Source organism: Bactrocera latifrons, unplaced genomic scaffold (genome assembly GCF_001853355.1).
Source record: "Bactrocera latifrons isolate USDA-ARS-PBARC rearing strain unplaced genomic scaffold, ASM185335v1 scaffold_158, whole genome shotgun sequence".
Lineage (NCBI taxonomy): Eukaryota > Metazoa > Arthropoda > Insecta > Diptera > Tephritidae > Bactrocera > Bactrocera latifrons.
Window position 1 is genome coordinate 716,374 of NW_017535052.1, and position 11,583 is coordinate 727,956.

Genomic DNA, 11,583 nt, shown 5'->3' on the forward strand with positions numbered 1-11,583 from the left:
ATCGAACTTAGCCCTTCCTTACATATGTATGTCTCATCGGCAGTTATAATGCTCTCCATGAATGTAGAATCGGAATTCGCACGGTCAAGCATGTCAAGAGAGGCGATTTTACGGTACTCTTTTTGAAAAATGTTCAACTTTATAAGAACGAGTCGAGCAAGAACGCGTTTCATATCCAAAATATTTACCAAACTCATTCGAACGGACTCGCGAGAGACGTCGAGCTCTTCTCTCCAACGCTTGCCTGAAGATTTTCAAGGACCTTAACCCTTTTAATATTTTCATCAGTTTAAGAGGTCGAACTCTTCTCTCCAACACTTGCCTGAATATTTTCAAGGACCTTAACTTTTTGAATATTTTCATCAGTTTAAGAGGCCTTTTCCAACAGTCGCAACGATTCCGCACATGAAATATTTATATTTACTAAATATGAGACAAATTTGTTCGATATTTTTATCCATCGTAAAAATCGCAATGCATTATATCGTATCAATATAAGCAGTTGCTGTAACTCAACTGGTTGACAGATCGCTCTCATGTCCGGCATATTAATTAAGGACTGTTCTGCTTACTTAAAAAAATAATTTTTTTGAAATTTCATTGTTCTCCAATTCCGGTCTGTCACAATTAATCGATGTATGCAAGGTGAACTTGGTCATATAATCAATGAGAAATTGGATACCAGTCTTCAAAAAATAAAGGTTTCAAGAATTTAAAATGTATTTGCTTTACAACTATACTCCGAATGAACTAGCTTGCTTCAAATACGCCCCAATCACCAGTATTGACGTAGGAAGCTTGCTTTGTATAGAATATTTTTATTTACCAGCAGAGCTTTCTAGAAAACATATTACAAAACAAGTAAGGAAGCGCTAAGATCAGGTTCAACCGAACATTTTTTACACTTGCAACTTGCAAGAGTCAAAACCGGGGAAATACTTTAAGGTGTAATTAAGTGCTTAGTTATGACACTTTGTAGGCTTTCGGTTAATGGCGATTTGTGGGCGTGGCAGTGGTCCGATTACGCCCATCTACGAACTACTAAGGAACCTGTATACCAAGTTTCATCAATATATAAGCTCAGTTTTTACTCAAGTTACAGACGGACGGACGCACAGATAATCAGTCAACCGGATGGCAAGTGTTATGTATGTATATTATATAAATATTATTTATTATTTGTCATTTCTTTATTATATTTAATTATTATTACTATGGATACAGCTTTCTATAATTGAATCATGCAATAAAGTGGTATACTACATACATAGAGTATATCGTCACCTGAAATGCGAATTAACGTATCATCAAAAAATTTGAAATTGAATCTGTTGTTGATTACGCTTCACTACTTTAATTTACATACATAATATTACATATGTTCAACATTTCTGTTGTTCTGCGGTCAGATATAAACCAGTTTTAACCAATATTAAAATTTTGTTTCACTCATATTAAAATTTATTTCGTGCTTCATTCAGGGTACTGTAAATTTCCGAAAATGTTGTTAGGTTATTTTGCATTTCAGGGGACGATGTATACATATATATTTTTAAGTTACTACACATATATTCCAATGTTCTCTTTTTAAAATTATGTCGCATTCCTGGATGTAATTATAATATATCGATAATTTATTTCTCTATCGACATAGACATCGCTAAATTTTTGGCTTTGGCGATAGAATCATTTATATCGCCAACCATATAAAATGCAATCTCAGGTAAGTCATCCATTTCACCATTTAGAATACTTTTAAAACCTTCTACTGTCTTTTCAATTGGAACCATTATTCCAGGATGACCAGTAAATACTTCTGCTACTTGAAAAGGTTGTGAAAGAAACCGCTGAATTTTTCGAGCGCGTGCTACTATTAATTTGTCATCTTCTGAAAGTTCGTCCATACCAAGGATGGCAATGATGTCCTATAACGCGAGCATATTTTATTTCGATTTTGAGTGCGATAATTTTAAACTACCTGAAGTGACTTGTAGGATTGAAGAGTCTTTTGTACTCCTCTAGCTACATTATAGTGTTCTTCGCCTACAATGGCTGGGTCCATTATGCGCGATGTCGAATCTAAAGGATCCACGGCTGGATATATGCCCAATTCGGCAGTAGCACGTGACAATACGGTGGTGGCATCTAAATGCGCAAAAGTGGCGGCAGGTGCTGGGTCAGTAAGATCATCGGCTGGTACATAAACTGCTTGTACTGAAGTTATGGAACCATTCGTAGTGCTCGTAATACGCTCTTGCATTGAACCTAATCGAATAGAAAAATCATTAACATCGAAAAACATAAGTTGTATTTACGTCTTACCCACCCATGTCTGTACCTAGAGTGGGCTGGTAGCCAACTGCAGACGGTATGCGTCCCAACAATGCTGAAACTTCAGCCCCCGCTTGAGTAAAACGAAATATATTGTCAATAAATAATAGAACATCCTGACCATCAATATCACGGAAGTACTCGGCTATTGTTAGACCAGTTAGTACAACGCGTGAGCGTGCGCCAGGGGGCTCATTCATTTGACCATATACCAAAGCTACTTTGGAACTATCATCTTCTATTGAAATTACTTTAGATTCAATCATTTCCATATATAGATCATTTCCTTCTCGAGTTCGTTCACCAGCTCCGACAAAAACGGAATAACCTCCATGTTTTTTAGCAACATTGTTGATTAGTTCCATTATAAGAACCGTTTTACCAACGCCGGCGCCCCCAAAGAGGCCAATTTTCCCTCCTTTTACATATGGTGCCAAGAGATCAATTACCTATATATTGGACAGTTGATTAGTAAATAATTTGTTTAACATAATTAAGTACCTTAATTCCAGTTTCGAGTAATGTGGGGTTCACATTCAATTCAATCATTTCCGGTGGTTCTGCATGTATGAAGGAATGATAATCCGATTTGATGGGACCACGTTCATCAATGGGATCTCCAACAACATTCAAAATCCGACCTAGACATGACTTTCCTACTGGCACTCTGATTGGATATCCGGTATCTATAACTTTTTGTCCCCTACGTAGACCCTCTGTGCTGTCCATTGCTACGGAACGCACTATACCATTACCGAGATGATGAAAAACCTAAGAAAAAATGTAAAGTACTTTTGTTGTACTAASGAATACTTTTAATACTTCCAGAACTAATTTCCCATTAGGATATTCTGGGACAACCATTGCATTCATAACATCTGGTACATTTTCTTCAAAAATTACATCCACTACGGGACCTATTATAGCAAAAATTTTTCCAATAGCCGCTTCCTTCGAATGTATTTTATTTTTATTATGTGCATCACTGGTTTTTTTATTGAGATTTTCCGATTCATCCTGAATAGCTTGATTATTTACTTCTTCTGCGTCATCACATGCCGTTTCTTTACCTGGTGGCTCTTAAAAAGAGAAAATTTTGCATATACATACAGATCTAATATATTATACGAATTTTACTTACTGGTTGTACACAATTTCCTTTTTACGACGCCGTTGGTGGAAGTAAGCCTTAAGGGGTAACGAAAGTTTCTTGCTTGTGTTATTCGTAAATCCGAAAACTTGAAAGCTGTTACCTTTTCATTAAACATCTTAGAAACAAGAGATCACACTATCACAACTTACTATGCGATAAGTGCTGAAAGTACGGCAAAATACGATCCATATTCGAGTACCTTTTTTTAATAAATAGATGAATTCTCAATATGTACATGCGTACAATACGTATACATATGTATGTGTATGTATGTTTTGTCAAACATTGCTCCGTTAAAAAATACACAGTTACTCATATCAAAGTAAACTATATACTTTAAAATTATAAAATTTGTGATTAAAGTTATAATTCTAGAGTTTTTTCTCACGTAAAATAATTATTATTGCATAGCCATCTATACATATATAGTACATGTAGCTACATATATAAGTATGTATATTCATAATACCTAATATTATAAATCTGAATGTAAGTTTGTTTATTACGCTTTCATGCCGAATTATATTTCAAATCATTAGCAAGTATTCAATTCATGTAAGAACCATTTGAATATCTTATTGTAGCTATTTATATAACGGGTAATCCAGTAGAGGTACCTTTTTGCTTGGCATTTCATTGTGGAAAGACTTACACTTGAACAACGTTTACAAGTCGTTCAACTTTACTACGAAAATTCTCATTCACTTATGGTCGAGATAATCGGCATACTGAAAGTATTATTCACAATACCATCACCCGAAATTCATTATTTATTATCCAATAACCGAATCCATGCAACCGAATAGATCACTCGAAATCGATTCACCTAAAAGAGGGCGGTGCCACGCACATTGTTAAATTCTGATCCCGGCTCTTATAACGCTGTCTGATACCGTCACGTTGGCAAAATTTAATGTACCTGGAGTATTTAGTTATTGTTTTATCATGCTTTAAAGCTTATAGATCTTCCTACACTCGCTAGTCGTAGGGAAATGCTCGGTATAATATTTCTTGTAAAATTGGTGTGTAATGGGTCAGTCTGTAGCCCATCTCTCTTGTCTGATATTAATTTTAACATTHYCGCTCGCTCTAMMASBCAGTTTAGACMTTTACTTTTAMAATTTTCTAGAACAAATTTCGAGTTAAACGAACCATTCCGCCGTATTCAATTCTCATTCCAGCACATTTGATCTAACAGATTCACTCTTTACCATTAAAAAAATTATCTTATCTACTCTTAACAAGTAACATTTAAAAATTATAAACTTTAATCTAATTCTTAGTTTTGGCTGTTGAAATTTTTGTTTCTGTAGCTRAGCAGCTTAAGATCGCAACGCTTAAAACTCCCTTGCCTATTATGACTCGGCTAATTCCGCTCGTTCGCGGACTGCGGCCCTCGCATCGGTTGGGCGGGAAGAGGGTAATCGTTAGGTATTATTATTATTATTATTAACTACTAGGTTATGGTTTTTAAATTTCTTTTAATGCCATTTTGCGGGCGTTACAGTGATCCAAATACGCCCACATATATTTCAAGTTTCATTACGATATCTCAATTTTTATTCAAGTTACTGCTTGAACGAAGGGACGGACAGACAGGCAGTCACATGGATTTGAATCGTCTCGTCATCCTGATCACGTATATACTATAGGTATAGTACGCGATTAGCTTAAGATGATACATACAACCGTTAGCTGAACAAAGTATGTACATATATACAGATAGCTCGTCACTCTGATCATTTATTTACATATATGTACATATCATCACCTGAAATGCAAAATAACGCAACAACATTTTAGGAAATTTACAGCAGCACGAATGAAAGTCGAAATAAAATGGAACTTGAGTGAAAAAAAATTGTAATATTTATTAAAACTGATTTATATAGTATATAGCTCAAAATGAGGAAAGAGTGCAATCGCTATGTGAACAAATTGCTTTTACATCACATACTCGCCATTATTACAAATATGTGATGAGAATATTTTGACTTATAAGTCGGTAAGATAGTGTCATAATTTATAAATACGGTCTACGTATACCTTTCTCAGCCCACACAAAAAGAAATTATAGCTTCTTCCGTCCAATTATGTACGGCTTGTGTTAAAAATCTTAACCAAACATAGAATATAAAAAAAATTTAGGCATTATATCTTATAAATGTAGGATATATTAAAAAAAATTAGATAAGATGTATACTTACATTCTTATAGACTGTTTTTTGCAAGTTTTATAGGATAAGCCAATAGGTCAATTATCGTATGTACACTTTTCAGTTTGAAATTGAAGATTGCTAATATTAATAATTAGGATTAAATAATTTTAAAGATATTTATTGATACAAAAATCTTTAAGAAAAAATGCACTCTCAATGAACATAAATTCGAAGGCGCAATACCCATTTTAAAACTAATAATTTCATTAGAGAATCGGAATAAATTTGGTTTTTATCACCACCACTTACTAAACGTTTCCTGCCAGTGGCTGAATAATGATAGGCAACAAATGCTGCTGGACCGGTAGGATAAGGTGCACAGTAACGAATTAGATCATCTGTTAAATATAAATCTGACTCCAAACAGACAATGAATCCATCAATAATCCCAATGTCATCCCAAGTGTTTTCGACAGTCATGCACATGAACGTATTATAGTTGGTTACCTTTAACCGAGCGCAATTATTAATTACACTTTCACCGATCGTCACAAAGAAATAGTTTCTATGGTCCTCTGGAAATTGAAAGACTGAATATATTTCCTTGGAATTAACCATTTCATCCCTATATTTAATTATCGCGTCTCCTGGATAATTGCTGATACATATCCGCTTAAGCTCTTGGTTTTGAACAATACTGCAACGAGAACTCAACCGAAGACATTGTGTAATGATAGTTAATTTCCAGATCAAGATAAATGAAATGAAAATAATTTTGAGCACAAACATCACGAAAATTATGTATTGTATGATATTATCATATTTTTCACAGTTAAAGAAAAAGTCAGTTTTGTTCTTACTTAGATTATTTTGTAGACAGATCTTTAAAGTTTTTCGACCAGTTTGTTGCAGATGCTGCGTTTAAAACACAATATTGAAGTTTAAATCTTGTATACATACTTTAGAATTACAGAATATAAGAAAAGGTGGCGTGTCAGCCTCAGTTTACCTGTACTGTGGGCTTACTTTACTGTAAGCGCAGTAAAATATGTGTCGATAGAGACATCTTACCTTTGCATATGTAAAAATTGGAGCATCGCAATACATTAGTATTGCAACCAAAGAACATTGCACGCTAATACTACATGATCTATTACCTTGCATGCATAAGACAATTCTAAATAAAACTAATTATTATCAAAAAACAATGGTCTTGGCAGAAATCATGAGTTATAGAAGGTTGTGTCGACATGGAGCGGGCTTCCTCTTACGAAAACTACTGTGCCCGTAATGTCATAATCAGATGCTTTTAGTTTTTCTTAAGAATTCTGTGTTTACATTTTGATGATTTTGTGTTATTTATTGTGATAAATAGCGATACAATTTAAATATGCAACTAAATCAAAATAACGAAGCACAGAAAAAGAATTCTACTGACTAAGGGTTATGATCCTGAGGGTGCCCATGGCCGGAGGCCGAAGGCCGCAGGGCCTCGATCGAACAACGTCACCTTTTCTTGATTTGTCGGTATTTTGACTGTCGGGATTCTAAATTTCGAATTTTGATTGTCGGCATTCGTTATACACCCTTATTTATTATCTATCCGTATTGAGTTATGACTCAAAAAACGGTTTTCATTGGTAGAAATTAAGAAAAAATATATTTGAATATTATACACAGGCAACAAGGTTATTTATAATAAACCAATTTGATATATTAGTTTGTCAAAAAAGTCTTGCGGTATTTTTTTATTTTTTATTTTATAACGGTGTGATGACTCATGACCGATGGTACGGCTGCTATTATGCCGGTCTCTTTCGACCAATTCAGCGATTTTCCAAAAATACATGCTTCTTAGTACAGGTTCACATGCAACGACAACTGTTTTTACCACAGATTCACAAAATTTTGCTAACTCAATTTATTTTTATTTTTTCTCTTTACTCCTTGTTATTTTATCATTTCTTAAAGTCGTACCTTTTATAAATTATAAATAAAATCAGCAACAATTTTTATTTATATATCGATATATTTATGAACACTTGCATTTTAAAAGTGTATTTGTTAGTCAAATATTAGTAAAACAATTTTTGTTTTACCTATTATATACAATATTGTTGATACTATGAAATAAACAGGCATTCTACACATAACAGCATTTGTGTTACTTACAACCATTGGTTCTTTAACTACGCTATATTGTAAAGCTACGAATTCTGACGGATTCATTTGTTTTCCAGTACATAATTTCAGTAGGTCATCTACCATTTGCATATTTTGATTTATACAAAACATTAAATTTCCAGCAATTGTAATTTGTTCAGTTATTTCATTTTTATTTGTACAGTTAAATTGTTCTGGTGTGATAAACTTAGCTTTAACGCACATCATCAGCGGGCTGAAATAATGCGAAATTAAATAACCGTTGTCACTGTTACCGATTAGTTGAAATATCGCGTATAATGCTCCTATTTCCATTACTTCATCCTGGTACTTAGCGTATATTTCTCCAGGATAGGCGCCAATGCAAATACGTTTCAATTCCAATGTTTTCAGTAAATTGCAGCGACTTGATACGTATATTTGCCCGTAAGCACTTATTTTAGCTATTGCACCAAGATGAGCAATTACAAAAAAAAATTTTAAGCAATCCATAATTATACATGTAATATTTATTATTTATTTTTTTTTATTTGAAATCCCAAAAAGCGAAAGTGTCTTGTGTAAGAAAAATACAATTTGTGTTTAAAGTATTTTAAAAAAGCATGATTTAATCTTTCTAATATATAAAATTTCCATGTCAAAATGTTAGTTACCTTACTACTCCGCAACGGCTTTACCGATTTTTACCAAATTTTATATGCATATTCAGTGGGTCTGAGAATCGGCTACTATCTATTTTCCATACGCCTAAGCGATAATTTTTTTTTTTTTTATAACAAGACACACTGAGTGCGTTTATCTTCGACTGTTGTTGGCTAATGTTACTGACCCATTATCATTTCAAGATACAAGTATACGTAAAGTGAATAGGCAACAGCATACAATGAACTAATGAATTAAGAACAAAGAACCATTTATGACCGCATTTTGCTCGCAGTTTCAGCAGGAAAAGGTAGGTTTTTCTTTTTGGATGCACCGGGTGAAACTGGCAAAACATTCCTTATTTCACTAATTTTTGCTGAAATACCATGCATCATCGGGCATTGCGGCAACATTATTGGATGGAGGCAGAAAGCTCATTCAGTATTTAATCTGCCTCTAAATATTCAAAATAACCCTGACGCAGTGTGTAACATTAAAAAGCAATAGCACATGGCCACCGTGCTGAAACAGTGTAAAATTATCATCTGGGATGAATATACTATGGCACACGAACACTAAATTGAGACGTTGAACAGGACGTTGAAAGATATTAGAAACAACGACAAACCATTTGGGGGCACTCTGTTGGTGCTTTCAGGTGATTTCAGACAAACACTTCTCGTCATTCCACGTTCAACATACGCTGATGAGATCAACGCTTACTTAAAATCATCTCCAATGTGGCGTAATGTTGAAAAAGTACAGCTGAAAGTAAACATGCGCGTTGAAATGCTTCAAAATTCATCCGCTAAAACATTGTCAAAACAACTCTTGAAATCGCCGATGGAAAAGTTGCTACAGATGAAACTAGATACGTAAAATTATCGACTCATTTCTGCACAATCGTTGATACGCAAGACACTCTCATTGGACAAATATTTCCCGATGTACACACACAGTTCATAAATCATGAGTGTCTTGCAGAAAGAGCTATTTTAGCAGCAAAAAATCCAGACGTTGACAATTTAAATTTGAAGATACAACAGTTATTGCCAGAGAACTTGGTATCATACAAATCTAGTAAAACAGTTTGCGATGACAGCAAAGCTGTCAATTTTCCCACAGAATTTTTGAACTCACTGGATTTGTCAGGCATGCCACTGTATAATTTAATATTGAAGGTTGGATCTCCTATTATCTTGCTTCGTAATTTAAGCCCGGCCCGGCTGTGCAATGGTACGCGATTAAAATCTACAAGTATACACTTTTGCATGCGTTTGAACCAATTGTCAAAGCAGTTTTGCCAAGCGGATTGAGGTATCTCCAAAGAGCATAGTCGATATGTGAGAGCAAGCATTGTCCTGGTGAAGAGTGACCCGCGTATATGCCGATGCCAATGCGCAAACCATGAATCTCGAGCAGAACCTTTCTCTCGAAAACTCGTAACGTCGACCCAAAGATGTTGTTATCGTCTATACCTTCGCTCCGAGTGGAAGGACAGGAATATTGAGTGACTTATAGAGTTTAATCTTTGGTCATCGAGAGAGGATTTTATTTCTCAATTGCCTACTCAGTCCGAAGTAACAACTGTTGGCAAGAGTTGGTCTGCGTTTCATTTCGAAGCTGACTTGGTTGTTGTTGTTGTTAATACTGGTTACAAGATACACGAACTTATCTACGACTTTGAAGTTATGACTGTCAGTAGTGACGTGGGAGCCAAATCGCGACTGTGACAACTGTTTGTTTGATGTCAGAAGTAGCTGTATACTCTTACAAAATATTGCACCTGATTAAATATTAAGCTCTGTAGTTCGAATTATTGTCTCTAGCAGTAAACCTCGTTTGGTCTCGAACGGCTCGGAGAGGTCCTTCCCGATCCTGATGGAGCTTTTGGTACTGCTCAACGTCAGTTTACACAGTCGTTTTAGTTTTGCGAGGATACCAAATTCAGACATCGCGATATAAAGGTATCTCCTTTCCGTCTGTAGGAAGCAGCTTTGAAATCGACGAAGAGGTGGTGTGTGTCGATTCTCTTTTCTCGGGTCTTTTTCAAAATTTTTTCGCATGGGGAATATCTGGTTGATTTTAGAGGAATAAAGCCATACTGATAAGGTCCAATTAGTTTGTTAACGGTGGGATTTAATTTTTCACGCAATACGCTCAATACAACCTCACATGCGATTTTGAGGAAGCTTATCCTACGGTAGTTGGCGATTGTGGGGTCTCCCTTTTTGCGGTTTGGGGAGATAACACTTAAATTAATTTGGTACCGATTTGGACAGGAGCATGGTAAGGAAATGAAAGCAAAACTAAAAAATTCATGTGTAGACCGGTAGACCGGTAGATCGGTAATATAAAAAATTTCTACTGGCACTCGGTAGAAGGAAATGTATGATGATGATTGGAATAATCACAGGTCACCCTGCACAATAAATCCGTGATTTTTCCTGTTTTGATAAGGTTAAGCCTTAATTATATGGGGCCACCTTTGTCAATAAGGCTTCTCTCGTATTTGCCTCCCTACGGAACTCCATTTAGTATCACAAAGAAGAAAATATTGTCTATGGATGGCTCATTAATCTACCAGACTATTAAATCTTTTATATTGTATAAAACTATCAACACTGTACTTTACTATATTACTATCAAATATGTTCCTCTATAAATAGAATACCTATTTACACTACTTTTATATCATTTTACAATGGCATATTCGGATCATCTTTTCGCATTTTCTAATTCCCATTTTGCTAACTACTCAAATTTTAATATTGGTGGTAAATACAAAATTTTTAAACATAAGTTTATTTTACGTGTTAGTAATCTAGCTCATGGAATTTCATTTACATTTTAAAAAAGACACATTTGTGACTCTTACGTTGCACTCGGGGCACTGAAATAATTCATGATAATGGAGCGACCGTTCGTTTAAAAATAAGTTTGGTGGACATGCTTTTTACTTCCTTAAAAAATCAGTTTTATTTCAAATACCAACCAATTCGTTTGCCACATGTTTCGCTTCTCACACTGTACTTTTTATAAACCAGAGTCAATATATTACTTTTCTTTGATTTGTAAAAACTCCAAAAATTTGGTTTTTTTAGTTTATTTTTTTTTTTTTTTTTTTTTTTTTTT

The 11,583-nt window shown here is 34.6% G+C and overlaps 1 protein-coding gene across 3 annotated transcripts; it reads right to left on the reverse strand.

Annotated features, from left to right (window-relative positions):
* Nucleotides 1-1,486: 1,486 nt before the first annotated feature.
* LOC108966246 (ATP synthase subunit beta, mitochondrial-like) lies at nucleotides 1,487-3,790 on the reverse strand. Of its 3 annotated transcripts, none has more exons than XM_018928998.1 (7): nucleotides 3,585-3,790; nucleotides 3,473-3,519; nucleotides 3,154-3,410; nucleotides 2,833-3,102; nucleotides 2,327-2,780; nucleotides 1,979-2,265; nucleotides 1,487-1,925 (listed from the first exon to the last, which is right to left on the reverse strand). In XM_018928998.1, the coding sequence occupies exons 1-7, from the start codon at nucleotides 3,590-3,592 to the stop codon at nucleotides 1,635-1,637; spliced, it is 1,614 nt and encodes a 537-aa protein (XP_018784543.1). In that variant the 5' UTR covers nucleotides 3,593-3,790; the 3' UTR covers nucleotides 1,487-1,634. The 3 variants fall into 3 exon arrangements, with proteins under 3 accessions (XP_018784543.1, XP_018784541.1, XP_018784542.1); XM_018928996.1 differs by having other exon boundaries at nucleotides 3,473-3,577; nucleotides 3,634-3,789; XM_018928997.1 differs by having other exon boundaries at nucleotides 3,473-3,790.
* Nucleotides 3,791-11,583: the final 7,793 nt, after the last annotated feature.